Source organism: Pseudorasbora parva, chromosome 1 (genome assembly GCF_024679245.1).
Source record: "Pseudorasbora parva isolate DD20220531a chromosome 1, ASM2467924v1, whole genome shotgun sequence".
Taxonomy (NCBI): Eukaryota; Metazoa; Chordata; class Actinopteri; order Cypriniformes; family Gobionidae; genus Pseudorasbora; species Pseudorasbora parva.
In genome coordinates this window covers 56,031,473-56,048,444 of record NC_090172.1, presented here as the reverse complement: position 1 = coordinate 56,048,444, position 16,972 = coordinate 56,031,473, and the positions used below count along the sequence as shown (strand labels likewise).

General features: G+C 37.4%; 2 protein-coding genes across 3 annotated transcripts in view; both read left to right on the top strand.

The window, feature by feature from the left end:
• Positions 1–10,146, top strand: part of kirrel1a (kirre like nephrin family adhesion molecule 1a) — a 64,725-nt gene extending 54,579 nt beyond the window's left edge. The window contains exons 14-15 of one of the 2 annotated variants that reach the window (XM_067445386.1): positions 1,927–2,004; positions 4,577–10,146. In XM_067445386.1, the coding sequence (XP_067301487.1) occupies positions 1,927–2,004; positions 4,577–5,194 (696 nt within the window). In that variant the 3' untranslated portion in view covers positions 5,195–10,146. Of the gene's footprint in view, positions 1–1,890; positions 2,005–4,576 lie in introns of both variants that reach the window. The other variant, XM_067445377.1, reaches the window with a different exon arrangement.
• A 2,544-nt stretch (positions 10,147–12,690) lies between these two features.
• ndufs2 (NADH:ubiquinone oxidoreductase core subunit S2) overlaps positions 12,691–16,972 on the top strand; it is a 28,186-nt gene continuing 23,904 nt past the window's right edge. The window contains exons 1-3 of the mRNA XM_067445397.1: positions 12,691–12,846; positions 14,208–14,311; positions 14,395–14,585. Of these exons, the coding sequence (XP_067301498.1) occupies positions 12,746–12,846; positions 14,208–14,311; positions 14,395–14,585 (396 nt within the window). The 5' untranslated portion in view covers positions 12,691–12,745. The remainder of the gene's footprint in view (positions 12,847–14,207; positions 14,312–14,394; positions 14,586–16,972) is intronic.

Genomic DNA, 16,972 nt, shown 5'->3' with positions numbered 1-16,972 from the left:
CACACCACCACACCTGTCTCTAACTTTACCCTTAAACTGACCCACACCACCACACCTGTCCCTAACTTTACCCTTAAACTGACCCACACCACCACACCTGTCCCTAACTTAACCCTTAAACTGACCCACACCACCACACCTGTCCCTAACTTTACCCTTAAACTGACCCACACCACCACACCTGTCCCTAACTTTACCCTTAAACTGACCCACACCACCACACCTGTCCCTAACTTTACCCTTAAACTGACCCACACCACCACACCTGTCCCTGACATTACCCGTATCACACCTAAATATCAGCAAAATGTTTTGCAATACATATATGTACATAGTAGTGAAGGCCAACTAATATTAAATGGGACCACTTATTCTACTAACACTAACCTAAGTACTTACATGTAACAGAGTTTTGTAATTTAATTACAAAATAAATGGGTTATGCGCTTTTTAAGGTGTCCGTGTTACACTGAAATTATACAATTAAGTACTTAGTAATAGTAATGAATTATATGTACTTGTTAAATAATTAGGGTTATGGTTAAGGTTTGTGGTTACACTTTATTTCAAGGTGTCCATGTTACAGTGTAATTACACAATAAAGTAATAGTAATTACTACATGTAACTTATTTCTTTCTATATAGTTAGTGTCAGGTATGGTCTAGTGTTAGTTGCATGTAACTGATTTTGTTTAGACAACATTTGTTAGAAATGTATAAAAGTAATCAAATGTAATCAGTTACAAAAATAAAGTAATTGAAATAGTCACAATACTGATTACATTTTAAATAGGGTAACTTGTAATCTGTAACCTATTACATTCCCAACACTGCTCTAATGAGAGTTAGATATTTATAATTAGTAAGATGTCTAAAGTGAAATATCGAAATAAATTGAATAAAATGAATTTTGTTAAGATGAGCTGAGCAAACTCATTTTTAAGCAACAGTTCTGTAAGCTCACAACTACTACATTTTGTCAAAAATATTATAATTTATCGTTCTGACAAGATCTGGACTTTTTTTTGTAAAATGTAGCAAGAATAATTTGCATAATATTCATTTTATTAATAATATGGTTTTAATGAGTAAAACAATTATCTTGATTCAATGTCGTGTCTTTTTGCCAGTGGTGATTGTGCCTTGTCCTGTCAATCTTGTGAAGATGATACAATAACACTGACACTAACTAATTGATAACACTGAAATAAACACTTAAATATTACTTGTGACCAGAAGATTTGATCTGTATGAATAAATTGTACCTAAAATTATTCAGGCATTATTTCTCTGACACAAAAGCTGCTTTCAGTTGATCTACATTTCTAAAACCTACCTAACACATAAAAAATACAATGTTCTGTCATGAAACTCTAGATGGCGCATGCTGATTGGTCATTAACTCTGCTTGCAATCACATCATCCTCTATAGGGCACAGCTGATTGGTTCCTGCTGTATGAGTAGCCAATTAGCTCGGTGCCTAACCGTCAAATACATTGAAAAGCATTTGCTGTAGCAGTAACAGCGCTTTCAGAAACCCTCCACCTTCCCCAGCTCCACCTGTATATATCCTGTATTTGCAATTGCCAATTCATGTACACTATAGCAGATCTATTCTGCATAACAAACTATCCATTACCAGGCCAAACTCAGAGTTGTCATGACAGAAAAACACTTTAACATTTTACAAAAAATGATCACTAATCACCTTTACTTCCTCCAATGTAACATTTCCAAAGCTAAAATTAATCCTTTTTCTCTCTCAACCTCCCTCTCTTCCTTTATATCCTTCCTCTCTTTTCATCTTCTTATCTCCTGTTGGTTTTCCTCCCCTCTTACGTTGCATCTCTCTCCCCCTCTTGGTTGCTCTCTTGTCGTTTATGGTTTAGTTTTTACCTTCTGTGACCCTCTCTCCCTCCTCCCAGCCTTTTAAAGATGACATTGACCTCAAACAGGAGTTACGCAGTGACACGCTGGACACGCGCCAGGACTACGAGCTCAAGGTGAATAGACACACTTCCTATACTTCACACACTAACACAAGTGATATATGACCTGTATTGTGTTTTACAAAAACATGCCGCTTCTATAGACCTCAACAGTCAGGTCACACAGGGAAAACTCCCATTCATTTCTCCATAGAGAAATTGGCAGCATTGCGTCAACTACCTACTAATGTTGGTATGCTATAATACTTGTTCGTATACCGCTTTTTTTGATTAACAGTACTATCTAATAACAGACTCAGTGCTCAGTGCTCCATTAAAAATAAAAGTCACGTTTCCGACACATTTACTAACAGCTTGCGCTTTTTTGATTTTTTTTTTAATGCCAAAAGCGTCTCTTTTGGCATTAAAAAATAGCTGTCAGGGTTTACTAAAGACACGCAGTGAAAAATTAGTGTTGAAAAGGAAGTGGATTCATTTTACAATAATTTTTGAGGCTGATCTTATTGCATTTGTTAGAAGTTTCCCTTTCAGACACAACAATTATGGGAGGAGATTATTTAACTCAATCATGCAAGGTTTGTGCTTGTCAGTTTAATGGTATTTGCACCATTAGCCAAAAAAAACATATCTTACACCAGATGATAATTTGCGTTGCTCTTGATAGATTGTGTTGGTCATTATGGAAAAGATCTGGCTGCGTCTGTGTTCTTTCATTTGCCTGTCGTCAGTAGATCACGTGCAGAATTCACACTCCCATCAGAGCTTTTAGGATATTGCACTCTCATGCTAATTTGCCCTGTTTAGTAAATCCAGCCTAAAAATTCTTCGGCTGATGCCGATAATTAAAATGTATTCCAAATTTCAGCCAATATATCGGCCTTGGAGATATCAGTCAACCACTAAAAAACATTAGGTTCATTATTGTTTTTGTTTGGAAAATTCTAGTGCAGAAGCTGTAGGTGTTATTTTAACTTTATTTATTTAATAAAACATTCTGATTTGTTGAAAACCACTATCGATGATCTATAACAGATCCCCACCAATCAGAGTATAATAGATTATTGATAATAGATGATAACTCTTAAATAACTAATATTTTTTATATAGTTGAGTATTTTGAAATACATTTTAAATTTATGATATTGTATATAATTAAGAACTTATAGTTTTATAATGTACAGTAACATCTGATTATGTTTTGTCATTTGAAGTGCTTCATTACACTAGTAGTTTATTTTGCCATAAATTAAATACATTTTATAATGGTCAAGAAAGCTGACCACTTTTTTCCCTTCTGATTTTCAGTTATTAATGCAGGTTTTGTTTTTTTATTTGGTTCAGTTTATGGCTTCAATTTTTTATTTTTTATAATCCCTATGGAGACAATGAGTGGGAAACATATTTCCAGAGCCAGTGGTTCAAATGCATTTTTTTTTTAAATCCTTAGTTTCTGCAGTGGGGTCTGTAAGGTGTAAATGCTTTTTAAAATCTCTATGCTCACTATAGTAATACTGTGAGATTAGCCATTACTCCAGTCTTCAGTGTCACTTGATACTTGAGAAATCAATCTTATAAGCTGATTTGTTGCTCAAGAAACATTTCTTATTTTTGTCCATGTTAAAACAGGAAAAAGTGATACATATGTTTTCAGGAGTCTTCGATGAATATACAGTTCATATAATGCATTGCTTAACTCTTTCCCCGCCAGCGTTTAAAAAAAAAAAGTTGCCAGCCACTGCCAGGGTTTTTGACCATTTTCACCAAAATTTTATAGCCCATAGAATATTTTTTAATGAATATCTGAGCATGCAGTGAAACAAAAACATTCATGAAACAATTTTTTTTAAATTCATGCTTCTTGCATTCCTTTTTTATCAACACTTGAATAGGGGTACATTTCATAAGAAAGCAACATTTTGAACAAAAAGTTAAGGAAAATCACGTTTTTGTGATAGACTACATCCAGATCAGATTCAAAGCGATGATCAAACACAGATGGAGGAGATCGAGTCCATCAACACCCCTAATGCTTCACAGTCCTGTAGCTCGTCCTGGGTCCACATTTCATTCAGTAACATTAGGCAGTTTTGATTCATATGATGTTTAATGATGATGATCACCTTATTTTGCATATGATTACATCCGATCGCTTGTTTCTGGAGCTTCTGTACTCATTCAGAAGATGCGTAATAGCTGTAATAATAAAAAAATGCTATTCTTACTTAGTAATTTTGTCTTGTTTCTATTCAAAATATCAAAAAATTCTTACATTTAAGATATTTACTAGACAAGTCAAAATTATTGTCTTGTTTTGGGAAAAAATAACTCAAAATTAAGAGAGTTTTTGCTTAAAATAAGATAAATAATCTGCCAACGGGGTAAGAAAATTTATCTTAATTCGAACAGAAACCAAGATTATTTTGCTTACCCCACTGGCAGATTATTTTGCTTATTTTAAGCAAAAACTTATTTTTTAATTTTGAGTTATTTTTTTCCCCAGAACAGCTTTTGCTTGTCTAGCAAATACTTCTTGTTTTAAGATTTTCTAGATGTTTGGACTGGAATACTAACAATACTAACACTTATACAAAAATACTAAGTACTGAAGATGTTACCTTCTTTCCAGGACCCGACAAACGGCTACTACAACGTGCGAGCCTCCACCCATGATGAGGGACGTCCTGCTTCCCGATCCATGCACTATTCAGACTATCGCACCACCGGGCAGCCAGGGGGCGCTGCGGCCGTGGTCAGCAGTAGCTCCGGAGGTCCTGGAGCCACGGCAGGTCCGGGAACACCGAGCAGTTTGGCTCCAGGGTCCCGAGCGGGCTGCTACGACCCTCGTCCTCCCTCTAGACTCTCACACAACAGCTATGCCCAATTCAACACGTTCACCCGCGCTGGGCAGTCCCAGCAGCCCCCGCCCAATTCTGGCCCACAGACTAGCGACTTCCCTGCTGAATGCAGCCTCTTGGACTCTACCGCTCAGCTTGGATATGAAAATTATGGCTACCCGTCGCACTATCCGGCATTTAGGATGGGTTTTGCTCCTCCCAGCCTCGCCCCGTTAGAAGGGGGGCCGGCTTATGAGATGTACGGGGTCGGGCCGAGCGTCGGCGCAGGCGGTACAGGAACCCCAGAGACTGGACTTGGGAAATACGGCAGTTCCACACGGTTCTCATACACCTCCCAGCATTCAGATTACTCCCACCGACACACACAGAGGATGCAGACACATGTGTAAGAGAGAAGCGTCACGTGTACGTAACGCAAGTTACGCTGATGTTATGCCGATATTGGCCATTTAAGTAACACACACTTACACAGATACACAGGACGAACACGGAGGGTGAAGCTCAAAGTAAAAACAGGCCGAGAAAAGAGAACGGGATGCAGGGCAGGAGCGTCTTAGCATTTATTTCTCAGCTGCAGGAGCTGATAGCGAAAGTCACAATCAAGAAAGACTGATGTTTAGAGAAGATCTAATAATAGATCGATCAATTCTGAATGCTTTTAATGAGCATGATCACAAAGATGATTCCTGAGAAATGAAGGGTGCCTCTTATAGGCTTATAGTCTGTTTACCAGTGTTCTCTCACAGAGATGGTCATATGAGATACATGTATGAATTCTCTTCAATGGCTTCTTCAACTTCTCTCCTTAAGCTTTAGTATAGTTTAAAATGACGTTTAATGGCAAACTGCACAATGTACAGTAAAGTCCAAAAGTCTTAGACCACCAACTTTATTTTATTTTATAATAAACTGAAAGTTTCAGCAATTTAAATGAAAGAACACATTTAAAACAGGAAAAGCTAAACGAAGCAGAAATGTGTAAGGTTCTTCTACACATTTCTAGGTCACTAATCAAATGTAAGTCAGGTTTGATCACGATAACTCCTTTGTGCAAACGATTTCCTTTCTTCCATTAAAGGCCAAGATGCTCTTGGATCATCTGGAGGCACTTAAGAAAAAAATCTGTATAATTGATTTAGATATGGTAATAATAAATGTACCATATTTAAAGTCATTAAAGCAGGAGGCCTCAAGATGACTTAAATTATTTAAAATAAGACAAATCAAGCATTAAAATGAATTAAAACATCAAAGAGTCATGATAGTTCTTATTTTTTTAATAACCTCTTAACATCTTATTTTTTTCTTTGAAGAGCCTACAGCCTTGAAAAACATGGACATGCTTATCATTTTTAAGACCTTAAAACTTAATGCACTTGTGTAACTCCATGGCCATTTTTATAATGAATATACTATTTTATCTAGTTAAAGGTGCACTAAAATGTATTTTTGCAGTAAAATATCCAAAAACCACTAGGCCGGTGTTATATATTTTGTTCAGTTGAGTACCTACAATATCCCAAATGTTTCCAACTATTTGTAAATTGTGAGAAAATTGCTATTTTAACTTAGGACTGGGACGTTTCACATTTCGCCTGTCAATCGTGTCATATCTGCGTTACCCTAGGTTTCGGGTTTTATTTGGCAGGAGCGCTTTACTCTTAGCAGTGTGAACAAGTGAACCCTATAGAGTAACGTCATAACATCATTTTCAACACACTTAAATGTATCTAATATGATAATCAGAGCTCCATTACCTCATAATAATAACCGGAAGAGCGAAAATACTGCAGACGCCCGGTGACTTTGTCCCGTCCCGTCATAATAAAAGTCCCGCTGCTCGCGAGCCGTGTGTTTGTGTAAAAATCGCTCCAGCGGGCGTGCTCAGCTCCACAACACTCGGTCCTGCTCTGCTTCACACTACAGTAACGTTAATAACCGCATCCATGAACATGACGAGTCCTGTTTTCCACCGGCTGTGAGGTGAAGACCACATGTCCCAAGATGCTGCGCTCAAACTTGGCGTCATCAAACTACGCCTTTGTTTTGTAGGCGCCCTCCAGTGGACGGAAAGTTGCATGGAGCACCTTTAATGCCGAGCACTAAAATATTTTAATAGGTAGAATTTGCAAGTAAAAAAATATTCGAAAAAAAAATCCCTATCCAGTACTTAATGAACAACTGGAAAATTCATAGGGCCTTTGCATATTGTTGTGGACAATGAGGATCGGGTTGCATTAAAGTAACACTGCACCGGAAGGAAGAACCCATTATAATCAGTGAAGCTGTCTACACCAACACTACACCGTAATGGGTCACATCCGCTGTAGACATGGTGTGATACTACACTCTTATTGGTAGCTGACAGCATGACTCAAATTCACCAAAATATTGAATAATCAAACACGTAATGGGTAAGAGATGTGTAGAGCTTTTCACTCAAAATGAAAAAGAAAAATTATACATATATAAATATTAGAGAAGACCTTTAGACCACACTGTACATAAATACCAGCCTCACACATATTTTTGATTATTGTTAGGGATTCACCGAAGATTTTGGCCGATATGATAGTTGTTAATTCTTTATATTTTAAAGTTAGTAACCGCTATATTGGCCGATAAAAACAAAAACAAAAGTTACAAAAACGAAAAATGTCCCAAACACAATTACAATGTTCTCATTGTAATTTTATTTAGCCTATTTGATATTTTCCTCTATTTTCCTTTTTTAAGTGATTCTAATCATATTTCAAGAAATTCAAAGCCATCGTGGCAAACTGAAGTGTCTCAGCTGAAGGAAAAACTCCTTTATTTATCGGCTTTAGTATATCAGCCATATTTTCTTATCGGGCCGAAAACGATAACATAAATTAACATATATCATCCGATACCGATATGGTGGCCAATAAATCATGCATCCCTAATTATTGTTTTTCCATTTATTCTTAAATGAAAGTCTGCGGAGCACAAGATACTCATACAATACTCTTGATCACCAAAGCGACAGTCTTCGAGTCTAGAAGACTCTTTATTACTTTGTGTAAATCAGCCTCTACCTGGCGATCCAGCTTGCTGAGCTACCTCGTTAAACAGGTTAGTAGCCTTCCAGTGCAGCGGCCAACTCGTGTGAGGGCAGAAAGGAGTCCGTCTCCATTTCAAAAGCACCTTTGAGCATTTGCAATAAAACACATAACCCTTTAAATTTTAAACATGACAGAGACCGGTTGAGGAAGCCATTTAACCGTTTTCAGACATGGCCATTTAGTTCACTATCGTACAAATAGTTCAGAACCATGGAATATATATAAATCTATATACATATTCATATACAGGAATGCCCCACTCTTTTCCATGGTGCTTTTGTTGTGGGGTCATTGTTTGCACTGCATTCCAGTATTCTAGCTTAGATTACCCTCATAATCGATATGTAATCTCTCATTTGCACACTAGGCTAGAGCGTTTTTTTCTCTGTTTTGAATATTACCGAAAATCTTCTCTTTTTTTTGTCATATTTCTGTAAGTGATTCTGGACCAAAGGTTCAACGTTAGAGTATCAGTCTTTATTTGGGTGATATTCACCTCAACGAACAAGAAAATATGCAGATTTGTTTGTTATCGTTGTTTGCGAATTTATTCGGTCGCTAGTGACCCAGAGTTTTTTTTTTTTTTTTTTTTTTTTTTTGAGGGTTGGGAACAGCAGAGAAGGTCTTAAAGGGTAAGCCCACCTAAAAATGGAAATTCTGTCATTATTTCCTCACCCTCATGTCGTTCCAAACCCATAATACATTCGTTGATCTTTGGAACACAAGAGCTCTCAGATCCCTCCATAGACTTCCACTTTCAAGGCACTGAAAGGTAGTAAAGACATTTTTAAAATAGTCCATTTGACTACAGTGGTTCAACCTTAATATTAAGTGACGAAAAAAAAAAAATTACTCCTCATCACTTCGTGAACAGCGTCGGCCAATACAGAGCTAACGTTCAGTCTATGTGGGGTCGGAAAGCTCTCGGATTTCATCGAAAAGATCTTAATTTGTGTTCCAAAGATAACCGGAGGTCGTACGGGTTTGGAATGAAATGAGGGTGAGAAATTAATGACAGAATTTTTTGGGGTGAATTAACCCTTTAAACTGATCCAGCCTTAGGTATCTAATCTCACCCTTACTGATCTGAGATCAGGCTGCTATCACATTCGTCTTAAAGATTACAAAGATCAAATTGGAACTAATTTAAGGTCCGAGGTCTGGAGTGGTATTTTAACGTCTCGCGCCCCAGACTTTGATGTTGTGAAGTTTGAGATCGCTCACTTATTCACACAGACACACACCTGATATTTGTGCCAAACACAGACAACTAACTTGGAAGTATTTCCCACCAATTACGAAAAACTACCTTACGGGGACCAGAGATGGTCTTTGGCTATGAACTGTCTTCAACAGGTTTTGAAGGATGCCGTTGTCAAAGCAATGACGGATGAGGATGAAGACAATCCCTCGGAACGGTGAGATACTCTCTGCGACTAGTTTTCGTCTTCGTCCACGTTTCAAACGAGCCCTGTAAATACTTCCCGTGTGTAATTCCGACTTCAAAGTATTATTTGACATCATCCAGTGTGATGCACTCTTTAAATGCAGTATTGCTATGTTTTTAATTGCGTGAAGAAGGTCGACAAACACTATAGCGATGGTACTTTCTGACTCTGTACGGTACAAAGCGGACGATTGGTTGGAGCCAGTGCGATATCAAGAGTGTTCAGGAGGATCCGGAAACATCTTGAGCTGCCAATCACAAATCTTTTGTAGGCTACTGATGGCCTGGGGGAAATCTTGTGGGACATCATGTGACCCGCTGGACAGTATTTGCATTCCCCGTCCCATCTAAGAACTTGGAAGTCCCATGAAAACGAGAAAGAAGGAATATATGAAGGAGTGAACAAAATAAAGAGTGGCCTTAGGAAACATGACTTTTATATTCCCTCACTTTATAAACCGGCTTAAGGCCAGAGGAGTGCGTGCAGATGAAGGTATGCGTGTTTTTGTGTGTGCGACTGAGTATATGAAAATCTTTATGTAATCCGTTCATTTACTTCTCTCACGTTCCTGCTCCAATACTTTTCTTCTGCTGGTAGGAGTGTATCCTGTATAATTGTGTCTTAGAAAATAAACGTTGACCTTACTGTACTGTTCTTGGTAGCTGAAAAATGTTTGACAGATGTACAACAAAAGTTATTGATTTTTTTTTATTTCCCTTTGATTTTTTCCAATATTTTTTAAAAATGTTACGTAATTATTTTTTCACAGTATATCAGAAATAAAAGCACTGTTTTTCTAAGAATCAATGAAGCATTGAATGCGTGGTTTATATACACACACACACATACAGATACATTTAGCTTTCATTATTGTGTTTGAGAATGTGATTTTTAGCATTATTTTAATTACAAACTGGTGTCCGCTACGAGATATGAAAAATATAAGAACATTATTGTTTATAGGATCATACAATGTTAATGAATACAGTAATATAGGCCCAGTTTGAATACTGTTTTTAAAGAATATTCCTTGAGGACCTGTCCACTAATTAATCTGTAGCTACTAATTGCATCTTCAACAGTCTAATTAGATTACTATACTAATTACTCTCTAAAAAGTATTGGATTACTGATTACTAATTACTTTCTAAATCCCATATCAACCTGAGCAGTTGAACAATACAAGGATAGACAAATAAACAGTTTACTGTACAGTTGCATAAATTATTCTTGAGCTGACCAAGTGTTACATTAAAAACATATAATTCAACATTAAATCCACTGTTGTTTTTTATAGAATTGTTCTAGTCTCTCTATATATATAATATTTAATGCAATTACATCAGAAGTAACTAATTAAATTACAAAACAAAATGGGGAGTAATCCCTTCAATTACTTTTTCAATTACTGTAATACACCCAACACTTCACATTATAGTAATAATGTACACATATTAGTAATTTATTCTTTTGATCAAGCTGAATTTTCAGCATTCATTCTAATATAATTCTAATATGCTAATTTGCTGCTCAGGAAACATTTATTATTATCAATGTTGAAAACAGTTGTGCTGCTTAATATTTTTGTGGAAACTGTTTTTTTTTTAGGATTCTTTGATTAACAGAAAGTTTTAATCAAATTGATTTATTTGAAATGAAAATCTGTTGTAACATTATAAAAGTATTTACTGCCACTTCTGATCAGTTTAATGCATCTTTGCTGGATATAAATGTATTTAAAAATAGAAGTATAGGAAGTATTAATTTATTTTATCTTATGAACTTATATCTTATTATTATATCATATTCATCTTATTTTACCCAAACTTTTGAAAGGTGTTATGTATAATTGTCTGCTATAAATGTTATATTAATTACATCATATCTGGAAAATTTATTACAAATTACTAACATAAAGTATTAAAATGTACTATTTATCATGCTATGTCTACCACACTAGTACATTGCTGTAACTGCATAACACAATTTGCCTAATTCAGTCCTTCAGAGTTTAGCTTCTACTTGAGCCAAGAAAGGTATCGTATGCTGTGGCATTGTATGAGGACGTCTGGAGTGGCAGAGAAGTATGTTAGAGTGGTGCAGGATATGTATGAGAGCAGTAGGTCAGTGGTAAGGTGTGCCGTATGTGACTTCACAGTGAAGGTGGGACTTCATCAAGGACCGGCCCTGAGCCCTTGTTTGCAGTGGTGATGGACAGGCTGGCAGATGAAGTCAGACAGGAATCTCCATGGACTATGACGTTTGCAGATGACATTGTGATCTGTAGTGAGAGCAGGGAGCAGGTGGAGGAAAGTCTAGAGAGGTGGAGGTTTGCTCTGGAGAGAAGAGGAATGAAGGTTAGTCGCAGCAAGGCAGAATACATGTGTGTGAATGAGAGGAAAACAAAAGTTGTTGCAGGGAGAAGGGGTAAAGAAGGATTTTAAGTACTTAGGGTCAACAGTCCAGAGCAATGGGGAGTGTGGAAAAAAGGTGAAGAAGCGTGTCCAGGCAGGTTGGAATGGGTGGAGAAAAGTGTGAGGTCTGTTGTGTGATAAAAGTGTACCAGCAAGAATGAAAGGAAAGGGGTACGGGACAATAATGAGACCAGCGATGTTGTATGGTTTAGAGACAGTTGCACTGAGGAAAAGGCAGGAGGAAGAGCTAGAGGTAGCAGAGCTGAAGATGTTGAGGTTCTCTTCGGGAGTGACGAGGATGGATAGGATCAGGAATGAGTACATCAGAGGGACATCACATGTGAGATGTTTTGGAGACAAAATTAGAGAGGCCAGGTTGAGATGGTTTGGACATGTTCAGAGGAGGGAGAGTGAATATTGGTAAAAGGATGCTGAGGTTAGAGCTGCCAGACAGGAGGTCAAGAGGAAGGCCAAGAGGAGGTTTATGGATATAGCGAAGGAGGACATGAAGGAAGTCGGTCTGAGAGAAGATGATACAGAGGATAGGAATAGATGGAGGCAGATGATTCGTTGTGGCGACCCTTGAAGGGATAAGCCGAAAGAAAAAGAAGAAGAGAGTTAAGCTTCTAACTTACTTGCCTAAACACACCTGCCGGGAAGTTTCTAATATGCTTAGTAAACTAGCCGAACTCTGCAGGACAGTGGTCTGGTCAAATTTATTGAAAGCACCCGACTCAAAATAATGAATCAGCGATTCTTCAGAAAGATATTGGTGGATGGCAAAATGTCACAACAAATACCACATCAGCAGCTGCATCTGTCCATAAAACTATAACTACAGAGTCGACTGACACCTAGTGGCATTTGTGCGTAGTCATAATGTTCACAAACCTACCGCGTAAACCTCCTACCGGTAGATGGCGTCAGAGCCGCAGTAAAACAATCCTCCGTAACCTAATCACCGCAGAACCAGCAGACTGACAGAGGGGAAGATGGCGGCGACAATGCTGAGGGCGCTCTCCAGACTCGGACGTCCTTCAGTCATATTAAACAGTAACCTCAGCACTCCAGGCTGTGGTCTGCTTCAGAAGAGGTACACGCATTATAGTCACCAAATACTGTGATATTTAAGCGTTGGTTTAGTGAGATAGCGCCTTGTTTATGGCAATGTTATCAGGATTAGATAACCAGTGTTTATGCAACTTAGAGTATCGGACAAGAATGGAAATGTTCAGTATTACTAAACTGTAACGTTACTGTTAATCTTTATTATTGCATGAGACTATTTGTTAGTCCCTTTAAAACAAAGTTTCGACCTAATGCTGAAAATGAGAATGTAGCCGGTGGAGATTAAACATGACAAGTAAAGAAACAGCTCTTAGTTTTAAATAATGGAATTAACGTTTCGCCGTGTTTTTTTTCCAATTACCTATACGTTTTCTTTGCTTTATATGTTTTAAAATCTCCACCAACGCAAACATCCTAATATCTGTAGATAAAGGGGCTCACAAAAAGTACTGAAGCCACAACATGTTTAAATGTCATAGCATTAGATAATAAAATATCAAACCAAATGGATTTTTTTTTCAAGAATAAAAAGCACAGGCACTGTTTTCCAGCAAAACATTGCAGTCAAATGTGTTTTATTGTTTTCAATTTTAAACTATTAATAAAGGTCAAAATGAAGACACAGCTTTGGCCACTTTTTAAAAATGAAATCAAAACTGACAATTCTTTTTTGTGGAATATTGCTGAATTTATTATAAATCCATGCACATGCCTTTTCTTCTTTTAATTAATGTACCCTCATAATCTTTAACTCCACCATCCCTCTTATGACATGTTTACTGGCACGAGGGCGGGACATCCTGTCACTTAAATTAGACAAACCACAACCGTCCAATCAATTCACGGTTGACAATCAAGTCACGGCATGGCCTACTTTTTCCCGTATTCGATAAGTCAGAAGAGAAGCTTAAAAGACTATCACAACTTCTGTTTTATTCTGACTAATTTTATTTCTGTAGACAATTCATAATGTTTACGTGTAGCTTACACATATAAAATGAGGCCAGCGTGTAAATGCTGTAAATAGTTTGTAAATTCACGCATCTTGTTCTTGAAGTTCGAGTGTGTATCTCTTTGCTTTAAGGATGATTTACACTTGAAGCTTTCGCAAGTTCGCTTAGGTGCACACAGCAAAGATTGTCAATGCGGCATTAGCGGTAGTTTGCATTGAGTGCATGCAACCCCACTTTGACATTTTTTGAAACCTGTAACGACACTAGGTTTGTGTGTATCAGATTTTTTTAATGTGCAGATTCTCAGTGAAGCACAGCTCTGTGATCAGTAGTAAATGCTCTCGCACTGCGGAGCCAGGCGAAAGTATAAATCAGGCTTTATGTGTGCTTGTCACTGACTGTAAAAATCAATGTGTTTTTCCTGTCTGTCCAGGCTGAAGCAATGGCAGCCAGATGTGGAGTGGACAGAGCAGTATGCTGGAGCGGTCATGTACCCCAGTGTCATCACTGAGAAGTGGGCTCCCCCTCCGTGGAACGGTTGGTTTGATTTTTCCTTTGTGACTTCCACAATCAGCATGTTAGACCAACCATGATATCGAAAAGATCTTTATCTCTTTCAGATAAGGACCCACCAGCAGAGAAGGAGGTATCCAACCTCACCATTAATTTCGGACCTCAGCACCCGGCGGCTCATGGAGTGCTGCGTCTGGTGTTGGAGCTCAGCGGAGAGTCGGTGAAGAAATGCGACCCTCACATCGGCCTCCTGCACCGCGGCACAGAAAAACTAATTGAGTACAAGACGTACTTACAGGTACTTAAGAACTACAAACCCTGAAGCATGACACTATTAGTACCAACTGCTTAATCGAATGTGCAAATATGTCATTTCTGTTCTAAAATATGAGGAAGAAAATATTAAACAAGGAAGGGATGAAGGAGGTTGATATGAAGATGTGAAATGAAATTTGCACAGACAAAGTTTTTGGGACATTTGCAATATATCGCAATATATATATTTTGCAATACTTTGCATTAGGGTTGGGTACCAAAGGCCACCGACCGAATTACGGCGGTACACATTAATTCAGTCGGTACCTGAGAACTTATCTGGTGATATAGACTAGTGTCTGTGAATATTAACCAACAGCAAAAAGACAACGAATCCTGCGTGTCCTGCATTTTGAGTGAATGAATGGCACTGACCCGCAGTTTATTTACGTCACACACACACACACAGAGTTTTGCGCGTGACAATCGTGTGTTTCCATCTCATACGAGGACATAAACGCATGTCCTTCATCTCCAGAGCCGTTGAGAGTCACTTCATGATCATTTCACCGTTTCATTTGAGAAAAACTACCATCATATCATAAACACACAGAAACTCAGAGGTGTACGGCAACCCGTCAAAATAAAAGTTTGGTTTAACTTGAGAAGTATATCACTGTTGTACAGCAAAATTTAGATACGTCTCAGTGTAATAATACTAACACTAATTTAATAATTATAAACTATAAACTATTATTTATTTTTTAACTAATATATCACAATTTTTCTTCCATGTTTTAATTTTAACAGTTCATAAGCTCAGTTGTGCAGCTTTGTTGGACAAAAAAAGTTTAATTAAATTAAAAGATAAATTAATGTTTAATGTCTTCATTTGATTACCAGAAAATACACAACACAGAATTTGTGGGAAATATTTTCATAGAAATGTTATTAAAAAGAAAAAATAATAATATGGTTGGTTTTATGAATTCAATTAATAAAGTAGCTATAGCCTACTATTTACTGGTAATTATATTACTATATTACAGTGAGCAAACATCCCAGACAATAGCAGACCAAGACAGTTCTGGCATAATGTCAACACTTCTATAAATGACTTACAGTTTCTTTACAGTTATTGATGTATCTCTTTAGTACCGAAAAAAGGTACCATTGGGTACCGGTACCGGCTAAAATGTGAACGGTACCTAACCCTACTTAGCATATAACAAATCCCAATAATAATATCGCATTGTGTCATACGAATTGTGATATCACCTCTGGTGATTCTCCCCACTACTTACTTCCTCAGTAACAGCCACACAACTCATTGAAAGAAATATTCTTTATTTTGTCCATTCTCAGGTTCAGGTTCATTCACGTGTTCTCGCGTTTTTCACTTTTCGGTTTCCCCAAGAACCAATGAGGTTCCTTCTCGTGTTACGCATCACGTTTGAGCTTCAGCAAGAACCAATGAGGTTCCTTCTCGTGTTACGCATCACGTTTGAGCGTAAGCAAGAACCAATGAGGTTCATTCTCGTGTTACGCATCACGTTTGAGCGTCAGCAAGAACCAATGAGGTTCATTCTCCAGGGTGTCCGCGGGGTTTTAAAAAGTTATAAATCCAAATTGTCAACTTTAAGGCCATTAAAAGTGTTAAATGTGGTCTCAGAGGTATTATTTTTTTCCAAATTAGTATTATTTTTTCAGTCTATCAGGTGACCTATTCTGATTGAAATTCTATCTGTGTTCGCATTTGTTCGTTGAAATATGGGCTTTAGCGTATCTGGGCACATAATCAAAGATCTTTCGTCTCCGTCTCAGCGTATGTTTGACGCTGACGTCATATTCAGCGGTCGTTCGGCACCATCTCAGAACACTGCGTGCTCAACAGAAGTGGCTGGCTTACGCTTTATTTTAGACGTGCTTCAAGGCATATCTTCAACGACTATCCTCATAAGAGCAATCTTAAATGATTTATATAAAGTCTAAAATGAACAAAAAGAGTTTGAGAATGTGAAAAATGAGAGAATGAGGCGCGATCCATAGACAGTATATAAACAGTGAGATCCGCGTGTCTGTCTGCTCTTAAAGGGACAGCAGCCAATAAAGCTTCCTGTCAGTAAAGTTAAAGAACAAAGGGAACAGAGAAAATGACTCGCTGCTCTTGACTAAATAACTTTTGTAGCTTTAATAAGGATTAACTCTTTAATTTATAGTTTATGCAGTGCAGACTGCATATAACTTTGATAACCTTATTACATTTCTGTATATTTCCTAACTGTTCAGACAGGAAGGGCAGGAGTAAACATGACATTTATTATGGGTTTATGTTAGCATTGTTTTAAGTTTACTTAAATTAGAAACTGTTATATTTTTGAAGCCTAATACTAAATGTAAATTTTTTTTTTTTTTAAATCAGGAGCTGTA